This window comes from Peromyscus californicus, unplaced genomic scaffold (assembly GCF_007827085.1).
Source record: "Peromyscus californicus insignis strain IS unplaced genomic scaffold, ASM782708v3 Scaffold_14__1_contigs__length_90479793_seg_2, whole genome shotgun sequence".
NCBI lineage: Eukaryota > Metazoa > Chordata > Mammalia > Rodentia > Cricetidae > Peromyscus > Peromyscus californicus.
In genome coordinates, this window is record NW_026294436.1 from 22,546,588 (window position 1) to 22,563,682 (window position 17,095).

Here is a 17,095-nt window from a genome sequence, read left to right on the forward strand (position 1 = left end):
ATGCCAGCTCTGATTTCACATCCTGTGTGCTGGGCAGCACCCCAACCTTCTCTGAGCAGGGCCTGCAACAGTCATTGGTTCCATTTCTGATCTTTCTGGGAAGATAAAATTCCCCATCCAGGTACCTGACCCTGGCTTGCTCAGTCAGGAGGTAGGTTCCCGCGTGGGAAGCAGCTAATGCTGCACCTGCCCAAATGGGTGTCCACGGGTGGTGTCCGAGTTGCTTCAGGTTGGAGCAATATTAGTTTCAGTTATCTATGGCCCTCTTTCTTCCTGGGGGAGCAAAAGTGTGCTTCCATGTCACAATTAAATTCTGCCCCTTAGCCCACCGTGGGGTATCAGAGAGCAAGGACCTTGCCTTTGGGGTGTGTGTGTGTGTGTGTGTGTGTGTGTGTGTGCATCTGTGTGCACTCCCTGTTGGCGGGTTTGAGTCTCATCTCCTTTGGGTAGAGGCTGACTTTCTAGATGACATGTTTCTCACACAGTGTCTGCTCATCTCAGCAGAGTCTTCAAGGTAGTTTCTGACTCCTGGGGTGTGCTCTGGGAGCCCCCCCCCCATCCACTTTCTCACAGCTGCGGGCACTCTACACCCGAGATTACGGTACCCGCTCTAACTTTTCTGCTCAGCTTCCAGCTCTTGGGTTTCTGCGGGCTAAGTCGATTTCCAGGCAGCGAGCTCAGGACCTGACCCCGATCTTTGGGTCCCGCCCCCCGCCCCACTCCCTGGCACTCGGGACCGCGACTCGGAGAGAAGACGCGGGCCGGCGCCAAGCTGGTCCAACTGGTTCTGAGCAGGAAGTCTCCCGCCCTCGCCCCCAGCCGCCGCGCAGCCCCGCGCTAGCCCCGGCTTCGGTGCAGCCCGCAGCCCGGTGCAGACCGTCCGCGCAGAGCGGCCGCGCTGGAGAGAGACCCGCCCCGGCGGAGATCGGCGCGGCTTTGTCTGGGACGTCCACACCCCAGAGGCAGCTCCCGGGGCCGGCGAATGGGAGCGCGGCGGCGCGGGGCCGAGCCGGGCTGAGATAAGCGGCCATGTGACCCTACCTGGCGCGGGGGAGGGGCCGCAGGTGAGCGGCGGAGCGCGGAGCTCGGCACGCGGCGGCCGCGGGGCTCGGCAGCATGTCGGTCAGCAGAAAGGACTGGTCCGCGCTGTCCAGGTGAGAGCCGCCACCGAGGCCGGGGGCTGCCGGGGCTGGGGGGACAGCCTCGCCCCTTCGGATCTCCTCTCCCGGACACAGGCCTGCTCCTTTGCGGAAGCGGGATCCTGGTCTTGTTGCTCTTGGGTGGGGACAGAATAGAGACCAAACTCTGGACCCCTCAGGTGACAGGGAGGGTGGTTTCCCTGCTCCGCAGCTTCCTGTCCCCTTAGGTCCTAAAGAATGGGCTAGGAGAAGGCTGGTCCGCAGCCTGGACAGCCCAGGGTGCCACGGTCTGTGAGGGCAAAGGAACGTTTTACCGGGCTGGGAAGGTTCAAGAGTTACCCCCAAGCCTTCTTCTTGAGTGAACCCCGAGTCCCTGAGCCTCCGTTAAGAGTTTTAGAGTGAGTCTGGGAAGTGTCCTTTAGCCCCACCTAATGGAGTCAACAGAGCCGGAGACTGTGACTAGGATCAGAGAAAGCGGCTCCCCTATCCTAAGAGAGGCTCAAATTCTGAGTTCGCATTTGGGGTGGCATCCACGCTGGGGGCAAGACATTTGCTATCCCTGTCTGCCCTGCTGCTCATGTTCGTGAACTGGTCCCAATGGGTCAGAAACTGTATCTGCTCTCCCTGCCTGCTGGACAGCCTATCCGGGTCCGAGGAGCCTAGGAGGGTGGGTATCTGAGAGGCAGCCCCTCTGTTGCCTCCTCTCGGAGCTGCTGGCCCTCCCTCTCCAGGACTGATGAAATAGCATCTCTTCTCCCATGTCCTTTGACTGAGTCCCTAATTTGGAATGCATCCTTTGTCCTAAGGGAACGGAGGCTCACACTGGAGCCCTACTCTTTCTGTTCCTTAGGCTCCAGTCAGGGTGGAATTTGCTTCTTGGCCTCTCTCAAGTGGGCTTTAGGTCTTCAGGCTACTGTGGGGTCAGAGCTATCTCTGTAGATGCAACCCAGCAACTCCAGCAGCATGGGTACCATAGCCTTGCTTGTGAAGGCATCTTTCACACATTTTTCATCACCTAAGATCAGCTGCCCCTCAGGGTCTCCCTGAGGGCTTCAGGTTTTTTTTTCTTTCTTTCTTTTTCTTTTCTTTTTTTTTTTTTCCTCAGTCTCTCACAGAACTTCATCCATTTGGTCTGAGGACTACCTCCTCAGACCCTTAGGGCACTGCTCTGAAGCATGGGTGCCCTCAGCCTCAGTGCAGAGAGGCCCATGATATCTAGAGAAGGGGAAAGGTAAGCCCGAAGGAGGGTGAGATCCAATGCTCTGGAAAGGGAACCCAGGCTGCCTTAGAGGTCAGACACACCCCAAGGAAGGTATGTGCTGAGGGTGGAGCTGGGTGCGGGGGCAAGGCCTTGGACTCTGCCTGTGGGTCAGTGTGCATGGGGTTGTTGCGGGAGTGTCTTTGTTTCTGGGTGTGGGCACATCAATGCCGATGAATGCACGCTCAGATACACGGAGTGCAGCTTCTGTGTGGGTGACCGTGTTTATGGCCCGTGTAGAGATGAGACATCCGTGTGGGCAGCTGAGTTTGCTCCCAGTATGCTCCATCGAAATGGTTGTTGAAGATGGTAGTACTGCATATTAGCTTAAAAATACAAAACAGATCTTACTTCCTTAGAAGTTCCCAGACTGTTGAGGGTGTTTGTGATTTTATTTATTTACTTATTTTTTGTTTAAAAGCCTGGCTCTGTGTGTGTGTGTGTGTGTGTGTGTGTGTGTGTGTGTGTGTGTGTGTGTGTGTGTATGTGTGTGTGTGTGTATAGAGGATTTGGCTGGGGGCACTAGGATTTTTAATGGGAATGAGGTCTCGTCTTAGCTTGTCCACTGCTCAGTCGGACAGACTCATGTGGCTGCAGGGGTGGGGCTGAGTTCCCATGGGATGTCCAGGCTAAGTGGTAGTGAACCCCTGGGGAACCAGTCCTGCCACTGGAGGACCGAGTCTGGCCTCCCTGCCCAGTCCCAGCCTTCACGGAACCCCGTGGGCAGATGCAGCTGCTGCCAGCAATCTCCCTGATGAGGCACCTGGAACAGAGGACCGCTCCTGCTCTGCTCTCCGAGTGAGCAACAAGCCTCAGCGGGCTGCAGGAAGGGGCTGTGAGTCACCATCAACCGAGCCTCCCAGACTGGGGGAGGCCTGTGCTGAGGGCGTGACAAGGGTGGCCTCAAGGAGAACTAAGGCGGAGATGTGAGCTTGTACTCACTGTCCTCAGCCGGGAGGCTCAGAAGCTGTGGGCCTGGGATGGGGTAGTGGTGAGCTGCTTGCCCGGATCAGTCTTTTCCTTTCCTTTAGGTGCTGACCTGGTGACCAGTGAGGATATGCCAGCCTGTCTGTGGGGGGTGAGGGGCGGATCTGAGAGCCCCGGGACTAAGTGACCAGTGGTTAATCATTTCCTTGCCAGGCCCTTTAACGGCCCTCTCACCTCTCATGCGTCTCTGGATTCTCCTGATACCTTTCTTCAGACTGTCTGGGGCCGAAGGGACCTCAGATCACCCACAATAGCTCCTCAGTAAGTGGAAGGGGAGCCTGAGGCCTGCCTTCTCAGGAGCTGAAGGTTGGCCCAAAGTCACAGCCACACTGAGGGCTCTTCCACTGTTCTCCCCTTCCCCAGGCCCAGGTCTCTGAGCCCCAGGGTTCACCAAATGCTTCTGGGGCATCTTCACAAACCCTCTAGCAACTTAAACTAGAGCAGCTGAACCTGTGAGAGGCTTCTCCGTGACCACTGGGGGAAATGCGGTCTGCTCCTAAGTGTAACAGGGCAGTGATGTCTTAGGCATCCACGAGAAAGGGTGGAGTTGGTGAATCAGGAATCGGGAGGGATAGCAGCCTCATCTGGAGGTGCAGAGAGGGACGTGCATTCCCCAGTGAAGGCCAGGAGGTGGAAGAAAGGGTGTGGAAGGGAGTGAATGGCGAGCTGCTTGGCTGGCCTGCAGGGTCAGCTGCCGAGCCTCTGGGCTGTTAGAGCCTGCAGGTCTCACATAGGGCCTGGCTCCAGGGCTCCATGGTTGCCGGCCTTCCCTCAACCTCTGTCCTCGCAGCTGCACCCTGAGCTTGGCTGGCCCTGCTCCTGCTTAGGTCCCGCTTTCCTTCCGAATGTTCAGCTGTTATTGCTCTGATTTAGGACCAGCACTTGCAGGGCATCCTTCCTGGCCCTTGGTGTCTTGGTTAAGGCACGAGGCTTTGAGAGGGCGACAGGTGGGGGGTCTTGGTTCCTTCTTTTCAGTAGTCATGCTTTCTCTGGAAAGTTCTGAGCTCCTCCAAGCCCCGGGTTTCTCAAATCCGAGGTGGGTGGCACCACCTTGCTCACAGCCATGTGTGGATTAACATCCGTGGTATTCGTGAAGTGCTTGGACCAGCCTCTGGCGTTATAGTAAGCACTGACACATTAGTGCCACCCCACCTCCCTTCATTCTTTTACTTATTGATTTGTTTTTCACCATATTTGGATTTCAAGCCCTGTTTTAGGCCCCTCAAATAATGGATTTATTTCCGGGGTTCCAGTAATTGCGCCTGCGAGGGAAGCTGACCTTTGGCCTTCCTTCTCTTCCATTTCTGTCCATTTCTTCCTTTAGAGGCCAATAATCTTTGCTTATTGGAGATAACATTCCTCCCCTGGGGTGGGGTGAGATAATGAAAGGACTCATGTTTTACTGGGTGTCAGTAGCCCCGTGATTTCTGAGCAGCAGGTCTTGGTGACCCCATCACCCTTCTTGAGTGTTGGGGTCTGGGTGTAAAGCTTGGAAACACTAAGGTACATCGGGCCCTGACTTCTGCAGCCAGCTTTGGCCCAACCTGGTTATGAGTCATGTTTGAAGAGACCTGGTTCAGGCTGATGGCGCACCACAGAGGGCCCCAGAGGAGAGCAAACAAAGCCCCTGCTTCCCCAAGGGCAGTGAGCAGCATATGAGAACAGTGTTGCTCATGGTCAAGGAATCCTGGAGGATCCAGCCAGCTCTACTGGGTGTGGGTTGGGAGTGTTCACTTTCCTCTGGATGTGGACCCTCTCTGGAGGGTAGGAGTTGTTCCCAAACCAGGACAGGAGCAGCGTGCATGCAGAGGGAGAGAAGGAACAGTATCCTCATTTGCAAGCCAGCAGAAGTTGGCAGAGGAGAGGTAGGACCCCGGGCTCTGGCTCGTAAGAGACTGTGTGCAGTGTGGGGGTGAATGAAGGATCAGTCCATAAACATACGAAGATTACAGGGCTCAGGTGAAGGTCCAGGGGAATCCTGCTTAAGATCCATGGTCAAGGCCATAGGAAAAACCCTGGCCCTTTTTCATTTGCACTGAGGTGGAATACATTCGTGACTCAGATGAGCAGAGGAACTGAGGTTGCCCTCATAATGGTAGAACTGGGATATTCCAGAAGTTTCTCTACTATGCTTGCTCCCTTCCATGGGGTGATGAGCAGACACCCCCTTCCCTATGCAGAGAGATGGACAGATTGCCTTCAGGACCTCACTACTGGCTCCCTCTTTGTATTCCTCTGCATCAAGGCAGAAGTTGGCAGTTTCTCAGGAAGAGGAGAGTCCTGGCTTCTGCTAGTGACATTTACACGTGTTCTTCCACATTTGTTGGCACTTGCTATATGCTGGTCTCCATGTTAGACACCAGAGGTCTTCACACCCTGCTGCTGCTCTGACCTTGTTCCTAGCTCTTCTGTAGGCTGTCCCTAGTCTACCATCTTCCTCTGAGCATTGGCTCTCTCTCTCTCTCTCTCTCTCTCTCTCTCTCTCTCTCTCTCTCTCTCTCTCTCTCTCTTTGTTTTGTTTTGTTTTTTTTTTTGAGACAGGGTTTCTCCACGTAGTTCTGGTGCTTGTCCTGGAACTCACTCTCTAGACCAGTCTGGCCTCGAACTCACAGAGATCCGCCTGGCTCTGCCTCCCGAGTGCTGGGATTAAAGGCGTGCGCCACCGCCGCCCGGCTTGAGGAATGTTTTACTCTCTATTCCCTTCTTCAGCTGCAAGCCAACACGACTTGCCTTTAAAAAGTTGCTGCTTCAAGGACAGAATTATGCATAAGAAAAAGGAATACGTCAAGGCATACTTTCCTAAATACCCAAACTTACAGGCTAAACATGCTGTTCATTAGAGCCTCTGAGTGCTTATTTGTTGTTTGTCTGGGTGGATGGAGGGAAGATGGACTGGGAGTGGGCAATTGGTGGCTTTCTGGTGGGTAGGTGTTTAAAGACGGTGAGACGAACAGGTGCATGGGTTGACTGGATTGCCAGATGACTGGCTGGCTGGGGGAATGGATTGATTAGTGGGGGGTTGTTCGGCTCCCTGAAAGTGTCCAGTTAGTTCCACAAATGCAAGTTCACAGGAGCGGAAACCAAATGTAGAGTATATGGAGTCCCCTTGCTACTCCAGGCTGGGAGAAGATAGCTCTAAAGGTCGAGAGAGGCCCCGAGAAGTGAAAGGGTATGGTGGTTTTCTCTCTGTGTTATTTGTGAGTCTACCCTTCTGCCTACCACCAGAGGCTAAGGAATTTTGTGGGTTGTGAGCTACTTTGAGGCAATTCCTCAGTTCTTGTCTGTCAAGAACTCAGAAGAGAGTGGCCCTTGTCAAGGTCACCTTCTTCCTTCGGACGGAGCCACGCCCCCTTCCCTGTTCCTATTATCCAGAGACATTCTGCTCCCACAGTAAAATCCAGCACAGTGGTCCCCAGCTGGGGGCATTGGTACCCCAAGGGGCTATTTGGTAATTCTGGAAAATGTCTTTGGTTGTCCCAACTGGGCGTTGCTGCTACTGGCATCTAGGGGTGTTGCTTAGTCCCCTCTAATCCAGGGCGGCTCCTCGCAAAGAATTACCTGGCCAAAATGTCAGTGGTGCCAACCGGGAGTAACTCTGCTCTGACTAGATCCCTGCAAGCTGTGAAGAGAGGAACTGCGTTGAAAAATTAAATTTTCAGGCTGGAGAGAAGGCTCAGAGGTTAAGAGCACTGACTGCTCTTCCAGAGGTCCTGAGTTCAATTCCCAGCAACCACATGGTGGCTCACCACCATCTGTAATGAGATCTGGTGCCCTCTTCTGGCATGCAGTCATACATGCTGTATATATAATAAATAAATAAATCTTTAAAAAAAAAAAGAAAAATTAAATTTTCTAGTAGCCATGTTAAAGAAGTGAAAGGGGAGGGAAATAAATGATATATCTCCACTTACTTTAATATACCCCAAAGCGATCATTTCAACATGTAGTCAATATACACTTTTTTTCCTTTATTTTTTTGATACAGACTCTCACTGTGTATCGCAGGGGAGCTTGAAGTTCCTGGGCTCAACCCTTCTAGCTAGCTGGAACTACAGATACAGGCCATCACAGAAAGTTACACTATTTCAATGAGAAATTTTTATACTTTGTTCTCTATCCTGGGTCTTGGAAATATGCTGTGTATGTGTACTTCCAACATTCTTGTCCCAAGTCACCTGCACGGCAGTACCCCAGAGCCACTGGCGGCAGGGCTGCCTAGAGGCAACTTGTCGTTTCCAAGCCTGTGGGAGTTTGGAGTTTGGCTAGGGAAGATGTTCACCAGTCTCTGATCCCTGCCTCCTTCCCTTAGCCTGGCCCGGCAGCGGACTTTGGAGGATGAGGAGGAACAGGAGCGTGAACGCAGGCGGAGGCATCGCAACCTGAGTTCAACCACAGACGACGAATCTCCAAAACTCACCCAGAATGGAGCTCAGAGACCTGTGGAGAGGTATGTGGTGGGGCTAGGAGCTGAACATCATTCCTTCAGTTTGAGTGCAGGTGAGGGACCTCGCTGCCCCAGAAGACTCTGTGAAATCTGTTTGACCTGCTAGAGATTTGGTCCAGGAGTAAGGCTGATGGTGGGAAGATGGAATTCAAGTTCCTCATCATCCCTAGACCCATCCTCAGCCCAAGCATGGTCCCTATCCTCCTCATCAACACTCACTGATGCTGTTTGGTGAACCTGTCCATGAGCCCTACTCTGCTGGACATTTTATGTATGTGGCTCCCTCAGTCCTCACGATGTGTGAGAGGCCACTGTTAATAGCTTGTTTTACAGTGGTAGAGACTCAGGGAAGCATGCTTAGATAACTCGTCAAGGTCCTGTGTGTGGCCACAAGTGTTCATCCAGCTTCGTCAAACTTCCCTTAAACAGGCTACCTCCCTCCCCATACTCGGAGCCTCCCCATTCCAGGGGGAGCAAAAGGGGGCCACTCTTGACATCTAGGTTTGGGGATTATGAGGGAAAGGAAGAGAAGGTCCCAGAACTTCCTGAGTGCTGCCTGTGGGCTAGGCCGTGGCTCTCATGGGATGGCTCTCCTTTCGCTGCGTAACAAGCTCAGTTTACAGGTTTGAAAAGCTCAGACAGTAAGTTAACTTGCCTGAAATCACATGAAAAGCAGGGCGACAGGAGGCACAGGCTCCTTTAGCTGGAGACTAGGGCCTCTGAGTTTTGCACAGCTCTTTTATGTTGTTCTTGTTCCTTTACATATCCCGATGAAGAAAGACCAGGCTGTGTCTGTGGGCTGACCCAAACCCATGGCTGCCACCGTGTTCCAGATACACCCCTACAATGGCCAGGATACTAGAGTGGTGCCTCAGAAGCCTTGGCTTTCCTTTTAGCTCCCTACCAGTTCGCTCCCACGGTCTCCTCTAGGCTCTGATGGACGGGGACTGAACTCACTCCTCTGAGCCCTCTTGGCCAATGTTGCCCCAGGCCCAGAACCTATAAAGCAGTTGCTTGATCAGTGTTAGTGATTGTGGCTGAACACGGAACACAGTACAGGACTCTGATTTTTCTAGAACCCCGAGGTGCTTTGTTCAAGTGACCCCCTTTGGAGGGGCAGCATACAGAAGAGATAAAAGTGATTATTTTGAAAATAGTGGTGGTAGGGCTGGGAGAGCAGGGTCTAACTTGTTTGCTTCCTCCTTGGTGGCCCTGGGGGCGTCTCACTGAGTCAGCTACACCCAGGGCCACCCTCACTCCTGACGTCATCTGATTCTGTCCACCTTGTCTCCCTGTGTCTTTTGATTCAGGCTGCCCAGCGTGGAGGAAGCAGAGGTCCCCAAGCCATCACCCCCAGCCTCCAAAGATGAAGAGGAGGACGTCCAGGCCATCCTTAGGACTCGGAAGGAACGGAGACAGAGGCGGCATGTGGCAGAGGCTGTCCAGGCTCCGGTGCAGGAGAGGCTAGAGGGGGAGGGGGAAAGGGGCAGCCCCGGCCCCGAGCAGACCTTGCCGCAGCCCCTTGTGCCTAAGAAGAAAGTGGAGCCCCAGCCTCGCCGGAGATTGAGTCGGGAGCAGCGAGGCCCTTGGGCCCAGGAAGAAGAGCCTCTAAAGGGCAGAGAGCTTGGGGAAGGGGAAAAGGGGCTTCCAGAGGAGGCAGGGACCCAGCAGAAGACCTCCGTCTCTGAGAAACTGCCTGTCCCAGAGAAAACTCCGGTGCCTACCAAGAGACTGGCTCCGGAGAAAGCCTGCCCCTCAGAGGAGGGGGCAGCCGCAGAGAAAGCACCCCTGACTGAGAAGAAACACAGCCCAGAGAAGTTGGTTCCGGAAAGAACGAGTGTGTCAGAGAAGTCAACGGCACCCGGGAAGACTCTCGTGTCTCTGAAGACAGCAGCACCAGAGAAGAGGTCCCCTCCTGTTCTAGAAAAAGCCATTGTCTCTGAGAAGATGCAAGAGAGGAGGCTGGTGTCCGAGAAGGCATCCATCTTCGAGAAGTCACTGGTCTCAGAGACAAAGCTGACTCCGAAGAAGGCGGCAGCCTCAGAGCAGCCCCAGGCCCCTGGGGGAAGCCAGGCCGCCACAAGGGAGCCCAGAGGGAGGGCCGTCCCGGGGAAGAGCCCAGCTTCCTCTGCAGAGCAGGGCACAACAGACCCTCCGACTAAGGCTTCTTGCTTCCCACCCATCACACTCCAGGTTGGCACTGCCCCTTTCTCCCTTGCCGTCCCTGGCGGCCCTGGGGCCTCTACTTGCCGCACTTCCTCCTCTCCTCCCGCTCTTGGGCTGGCCTTGGCAGTTTTTTCTCTCCTAGCAAGTCAGAATTCCTAGCTATGGTCCGAATAGGACCCTGAGTCAGAGGCAGATTGTTGGAGCCGAAAGGAGCCGTGTGCAGAGAGAGCACCGGGGGTCTCCAACCACATCCTCATCCAGGTCCTGGGTTCCAGCCCCCAAGCCATTTATTTCTGCTCAGAGCCAGGATAACCTCGTCAACCTGTCCACTACAGAGCCCACTGAAGAAACCAGCACTCATTAAGCATGGGAGCCTTGGGCTAGATAGCAAGCTCTTAGGGAACCTGAGATCCTTCCAAAACTAAAGCCCTGCCTGGTGGCCGGGCTACATGAGGCTATGTGGTTACTGCGTGCGTAGCAGGGGCAGGAGAGGGAGGCATAGGCAGTTGGATTGACTCTCCCTTCTCTAGCTTCTGGGATTAGCCAGGCCACCCGAGGTCCCTCTGGAAGTTTGGGCTTGGGGACCGCTTGGGCCTAGGAGCGCCCTCCCCTTGTCCCGAGGAAGGTGAGTTCTTGTCTGACACCTTTGCTCTCCACTCAGGTAAAAATTCCCAGCAAGGATGAAGAGGCAGACACACCCTCACCTACCCAGTTCACCTTCAGCAGTTCCCTCAAACGCTCCAGCCCCAGGACCATCTCCTTTCGGGTAAGAGCCTGGGACCCTAGTCATCAATCCACGGTGGAGCAGGCAAAGGAAACCAGTGCCCACTACGCCAGAGCTTTCGTTACACAACCAGAAGTCTCTTTAGAGACTGGATAGAGAGGAGCTTTGACTTTCCATGGGTGCCCAAACTAGACGAGAAATTTTAAATAAAGAAGAGCAGATTGAAGACCTAGAAAATGTGTGTAGGGGAGGAATGGGGGAAGGGGGGGAAGGGGGTGTGTAAATAAATGTGAGCAGCCCCACCTAGTGGATAAGAACAGGACTGCAGGAAGATGAACTTGCCAGACCAGACTGGCCTGTCATGGCGTCTTGGATCTTCCTTAGGAGAGAGCTGCAGGTTTTTCTCTCCAGTCTTCTCTGCCTTGCTTCCATGTGATGAGATTGGAAAGTCTCATCTGGTCTGTCTCAGTGCTTACTCTTGGTTCTTTTGTTTACTGGGCCATCTGCTCATACATTGATTGAGTTTGCCTTGTGCCTTGATGTAGGCCCTGGGAAAGGGGCCACATGCCTGAGGTTGACCAGTACCCCCAAGGCTCTTGGGTAGTGGAGAGGCAGATAGGAATACAGGTTGTAACAGGTACCTTGGCAAGGCTGGGGTGGCGGAGGAAGTGCTTTGGACCCACACTGAAGGGCCAAGGCAGGTGTTTCCAGATTAAGACTTTTAATGAAGGCTTGGCACTCGCACCGGGGTAGAGAGGCATGGGGGTGGGGTGGGGGTGGGGTGGGGGGGTTGTCTCAGGAAGAAGATGCATCCTGAGAGCTAGCCGCCTCACTGGAGAGGGGGCTTGGACTTCCCTCAGACCCTCACTTACCAACCTCACCCTTCTCATTTCAGATGAGCCCCAGGAAAGACAACTCAGAAACAACCTTGACCCGCAGGTGAGCTGCCTGGAGGCCTAACTCTCTTTGGTCGGGTTATCTGATTATTTTCACCTGCTGTCATGTGCCAGGCTGTTCCACAGCGCACATCAGGGGAGGTGTAGATAGTGTGTTTAATGGTCTCAAGTGAGTTGTGACTCTTGATCCAGCAGGGTGACAGGATTGATAGGCGGTCCTGGGATTGGGTGAGATGATGCCCGGAGGAAGTGTCACGATAACTTTGTGTAGTGGGTAGCTGTGTGAGCCATGCTCTGAAGCATCGCCCCTAGGGAGGCAGCTGTAGCTGTTACATCTGCCTGTGACCTTGAGGTACTGGCCTCTGGGGCGTGGTCATTGGGACGCTTAAGACCTGGGATGCATGTACGCTGGCCCCTCTTGGCTACCTCGTGGTTCTGGATGCTGAGATCGTGGACCAAGCTGCCCAATGTGGGGCCAGCATGCTGTTTCAGGGAGTCGAGTACACATCCTGTGGTTCCGGGAGAGTTGCTTGGATGCAGCTTCGATGGGTCTCTGAAGAGGGAGGAGACTTTGTTCTATCTTGGAGTTGGGGTGGGAAAGGGTAAGAGAACTTTTCAGAAGGGAGACTGTGGTTAGGACATAGAAGGGAAAGACTCAGCGGTGGCAGACCTAGCGTCGGTGTGTGTGTGTGTGTGTGTGTGTGTGTGTGTGTGTGTGTGTGTGTGTGTGTGTGTGGAACCGGGGTGTTTAGTAACTCCCCTGAACACTGAGCCAAGGAGATGGAGAATGGTACATTACGTGGGGCAGCGGGGAGTGGCAAACGTAAATAAGATCTGAAATCTAGTGCTGGTGTTACCAGTTCCATCCACCTTTGATGTGCTTACCTCCCTGCTAAACCCTTAATAAGGGCTTAGGTTCCTGGGCTGGGGCTGGGACTGGGGCTGGAGCGAGTGGAGAACAAAGACAAGTCAGTGGCTAGCCCGAAGCAACTCACTTGAGACCATTAAACCCGTAGCCACCCAGGCAGGCAGATGCAGGGCCAGCAGGTGAGGGCGCACAGGGGCTGTGATGACCGTGCAGTCTGTGAGAACTAAGGTGAGCGGAAGTGACAGGGTGTGAAAGGAGAAGGGAGGAAGGAGACAGTGGGAAGTGCTCCCTATCCGGAGATGCCCTTTGGAGCAGGCAGGCTGTTCCTCAGAGGTGTGAAAGTCCCTGGAGTCTGGAGGCATCACCCTGACCATTACAATCTACTCTGCATCAGAGGCGACTTCGTCAGTCCCCATCCTTCTCTGCCAGCAGGATGGGGTGTGAGGGGGTTGTTCTTCAAGCCCTGAGGGCAGGCCTGGCCTCCCTGGGGTGAGAGCCTCAGCTGTCTCATCTCAACCTGTCTTCCCATCCTCCAGTGCCAGTGTGAGGCTGCCGGCTAGCACACTGAAGTTAGGAGAGAAACTGGAGAGATACCACACAGCCATACAGGTAGGAGCAGAGCGATCCTCCAGAGCCCCCGCCAGGGTGGAGGGCACTATTTATGAACATACAGTCACGGGGTTCAACCTCTCGCATCTCTGACTTACAGAGATCCGAATCCGTCAGGTCTCCAGGCTCCTCCCGCACTGAGGTCCTTGTGGCTCCTGCTGGTGTAGCCAGCAAGCGCCACCTCTTTGAGAAGGAGCTGGCAGGCCAGAACCGCGCAGAACCAACCATCCGGAAGGTGAGGGCCAGATCCCAACTGCCAGGGTTCTAGACTGACATCCTCGAAGCCTGGGCCTCGGCCTTGGCAGTATTAGAACCTGGGCCTCGGCCTCGCAGTGTTAGAAACTGTATCCTTCTGTATTGAGTCTCCTTAACCGGGTGCAGACCTCCCCAGGGTGGGGCCTGTCCCAGGTACACATAATTTGTGCTGAGTGGATGTTGTGGTGGAGAGAATCTTGTCCCCATTCTGGGGCCTCTGGAAGAGTCTTAGTGCTCTCAGGGACTCTGAACCTCAAGGTGGGAATTCTCTTTCTAGGAGAATCTGCGACTGTCAGGGGTTGTGACATCAAGACTTAACCTGTGGATCAGCAAGACCCAGGACTCCGGAGACCAGGGCCCTCAGGTACCCTTACTGGCATGGCAGGTCGGAGGAGAGATGGGCCTGACAGCGGTGGGTCATTTCAGAAGCGGAGCTGGTGGCGAGGGTAGAGGGTAGAGACACCACGTGTGGGTGAGAGCTGCAGAGAGGAGTGGGTCTAGGTCCTTGCCACTTCAGGAAGAACAAAGCCACGTGGAGTAGGGGACAGGCGGGAGTCCCAAGTCCCTCTTTACCCCTGAGGTCTTGGTCTCTACTCTGATGTCCTAATCAGGAGATGCAGAAAGAGGCATCCGCCACCAGGAGGGCTCAATGGGGAAACAAGTCGGCCATGTCCCTGGATGCAGAGGTGAGTGAGGCGGAAGGGGCCCAGCCCTGAGGTATGGTGGAAGGCCCCCCCAATCTATCTAAATGCATACTCTAAGTGGGTTGCAGTTGTGTGGTCTCAGCACCCAGGTTTTGTAAACCCTGTGTGCTTAGATGATTCACCCATGAGATAACGGGAGTCCGACCCTGGCTTGGCTGAGCCATAGCTAGGGAAAGCCTCTCCCATCTAACTAACCATCAGGTTTTGGGTACTTACCCACTGTGGGTGGAGGCTTGGTTGTCCAAAGGGTTATCTTCTTGTCCAGAGGTGCCCTCCCCCATGGCACCAGGAACCCCTTTTCCTTTTTCTAATTGGCCTTTGTCCCACAGGTGTGACAAGCCCTGCCAGAACAGACCTGCAAACATGTACCCCAAGGGCCCTTCTTCATGCCAGCCCCTGCCCTGCGGCACTCCTGACTCTCCATGTCCCAATTCCCTTTCTGCCTCTCAGCCAGTCTGGTCAGGGCCCCTGGAGGCCAGGAACATGAATGACACTCCTCCAGCCCCTCCCCAGCCCCGCCTGGGGGGTGGATATGCTCTGGAGCTTTCTTGCCCTGCTGCAGGCACAATATAGCCTGAACCCAGAAGGACCCAGATCACAGCCCTGGCACATCAGCCATGGAGTCTCTATGTCCTGTCTAGGGACTGCCCCTTCCTCCTGCTCACTTCCGGCATCAGGCTGGGTTATTTTGCCAACTCCAGAGTTATCTGTCCTGCCTGCTCCCAGCAGGTACTCTATGTGCCTGTGATGTTCCCCAAACTAAGTCCTAGACCTAGTCACTGCTCCCGGGGGCTTTTTCAAGCCAGACAGGAAAGGAGTCACCCGGCGCTCACTGCCCATGTGCTGCCTCTCCCTGCTTTGTCTGCCACCCCCCCAAAACCCTCCCCTTATCTGGAGCTCGGTGCCTTTTTGTATTACCACCAGCCTTATTCACTCAGAAAACTCTTTCCTCAGGAAGGATCTGATAAACTCGTTCATCCTCAGGCATAAGTGGCTGGGGATGTTGATGGGTTTGTCCCCACCGGCTCTGCTTTCCTTCGGGGTCAGCTGCAGGGGAGAGGTGGATCACCTCACCGGCTCTGCTTTCCTTCGGGGTCAGCTGCAGGGGAGAGGTGGATCACCGGCTTTGGTGGAAGGAGAACCAGGCTCCTTGTTCCCGTCTTCTCTCATATTAAGATGTTAGGCTTGTCTTCAGTGGTCCTAGCTTGGTGACTTAATAGTGCAGAACTGGGGGCTGGAGAGATGGCTCAGCAGTTAAGAGCCCTGTTTGCTCTTCCAGGGGAACCGAGGTTCACGTCCCCAGCACTTGCATATCAACTGACGAATGTCTGACACTCCAGTTTCAGGGGCTCTGTGGGCACCGCATGCACGTGGTGCACAGTCATCCATGTAAGCAGAGCACACACACAATAAAAACATTTAAGAGCGCACAAACTGCCACCTTCCTTCATCCCATCTTTCTCCCCAGGCTTCCTCTTCCCAGTCCAGTACCATGGCCCCATGTGTGTGTAGAATGCTGAGCCACCCGAAAATGCACAGCAAACTGAGAAAGGCAATCCAGTGCCCTGCAACCCCATTATGGCTGGAGTCTAAAGGAGGTCTTCAGTCATTACAGCTCTTCCTCAAGGTTGATTGCTCTGGTTTCACCTAGAACCAGCTTGCGGGAGAATGGGTACAAAGGCTGCCCATACCCACTTTGCAGCCTGAGGCAACCCCACAGTTTCTCAGAACGTGGCTAATAAGTACAGCACGGACCCCCTGCTCTGTAGTTGATGGGACAGAAGCAGTCAGTCCCACCTGTCTTTGTGTCCTGGGTGAAGGCCCCTCTAGTCCCGAGGACAGAGACCCTCAGGCCCAGGATGTGCTCATTTGTCAGTACCCAGAGCTGGCTTACCTCTGTGGGTCCCCTGCAGCTGGTCTCACACTTTTGCTAGGCTGGGGCAGGTGCAGGGGGGTGGGGAGGGGGAGAGCAGACCCTGAAGACCTGCCTGGAACACCCTGTACATCCTGCCAAGAACTTGGTCTGCAATTGAGGGTTGGTGGAACTCTGGGCAAGGCAGATGAGGTGGCTGTGTGTCACCTGGACAATGGAGCCTGTGGCTGCTCTGGTTCTGCTGAGCACCTTGAGTATGACCCCATGCCCTTCCCTTCTCTGCATCCTGAGAGTTCAAGCAGGTGACCTCAAATGGCTTTGGGGTGTTCTTGTTGCAAATTTTGAGTAGTCCCTTGGCCGGTGAACTTTCGTAGCTGGCGGAGCTGTCCTACAGTCTCTTAGGAGAGGCTCATGGGTGCTCTCCTCAGACAATGGAGGGGATGCTCATCAGGTGCAGACTCAAAGCGGTGTGACCTCTGCCTGCATCCCCTCTTTGGGATGGCCCTTGTGAGCAGGCTGCTGGGGAGAGTGTGGCAGCAGCTCCACTCCACGGTTTCTTCTGCCACCTGCTTTGCTTTGGAGGCAGCTGATAAACAAGGGTGTAGCTGGAAGCTTTCCAAAGTGGGACAAGTGTCCCACCTTGTCCGCAGCCACTCAGACCCAAGTAAACACACAGAGGCTTATATTAATTAAAACTGCTCAGCCATTAGCTCAGGCTTACTACTGACTAGCTCTTACACTTAAACTCAGCCTATTTCTGTTAATCTATATGTTGCCATGTTTTCCGTGGCTTTACCTGTGTGCCATTACATGCTGCCCCCCTGGATGGCAGGCTGGCGTCTCCTGACTCAGCCTTCCTCTTCCCAGAATTCTCCTTGTCTGCTTATCCCACCTATACTTTCTGCCTGGCTACTGGCCAATCAGTGTTTTATTAAACCAGTGTACAAAAGCATCATCCCACAGCTGCCACATTCCCCTTTTCTGTTTAATTAAAGAGAAAGGTTTTAACTTTAACATAGTAAAATTACATATAACAAACAGTTATCAAGCAAGAATTACAGTATCTAGTCTATTTGTATTTGGCAAAATTAGAGAAAATATTCTATCTATCCTATATTTGTGAATCTAAAGTTTTATATCTAATTTGTTTTTTATCATAACCAAGGAAAATT

The 17,095-nt window shown here is 54.0% G+C and overlaps 1 protein-coding gene across 1 annotated transcript; it reads left to right on the plus strand.

The window, feature by feature from the left end:
• The first annotated feature begins 809 nt into the window (after positions 1-809).
• Lad1 (ladinin 1) lies at positions 810-14,385 on the plus strand. Its single transcript, XM_052736703.1, has 10 exons — positions 810-1,154; positions 7,694-7,831; positions 9,139-10,021; positions 10,656-10,760; positions 11,614-11,657; positions 13,019-13,091; positions 13,192-13,326; positions 13,624-13,710; positions 13,958-14,032; positions 14,380-14,385. The coding sequence occupies exons 1-10, from the start codon at positions 1,117-1,119 to the stop codon at positions 14,383-14,385; spliced, it is 1,584 nt and encodes a 527-aa protein (XP_052592663.1). The 5' UTR covers positions 810-1,116.
• Positions 14,386-17,095: the final 2,710 nt, after the last annotated feature.

Bases quoted from the DNA above. Each gene is read 5' to 3' on its own strand.
- Lad1 (XM_052736703.1), top strand. From the start codon at position 1,117: ATGTCGGTCAGCAGAAAGGACTGGTCCGCGCTGTCCAG. The intron at 10,022-10,655 runs GTTGGCACTGCC...CTCTCCACTCAG, and splicing joins TCCCACCCATCACACTCCAG to GTAAAAATTCCCAGCAAGGA. The intron at 13,711-13,957 runs GTACCCTTACTG...TGTCCTAATCAG, and splicing joins CCGGAGACCAGGGCCCTCAG to GAGATGCAGAAAGAGGCATC.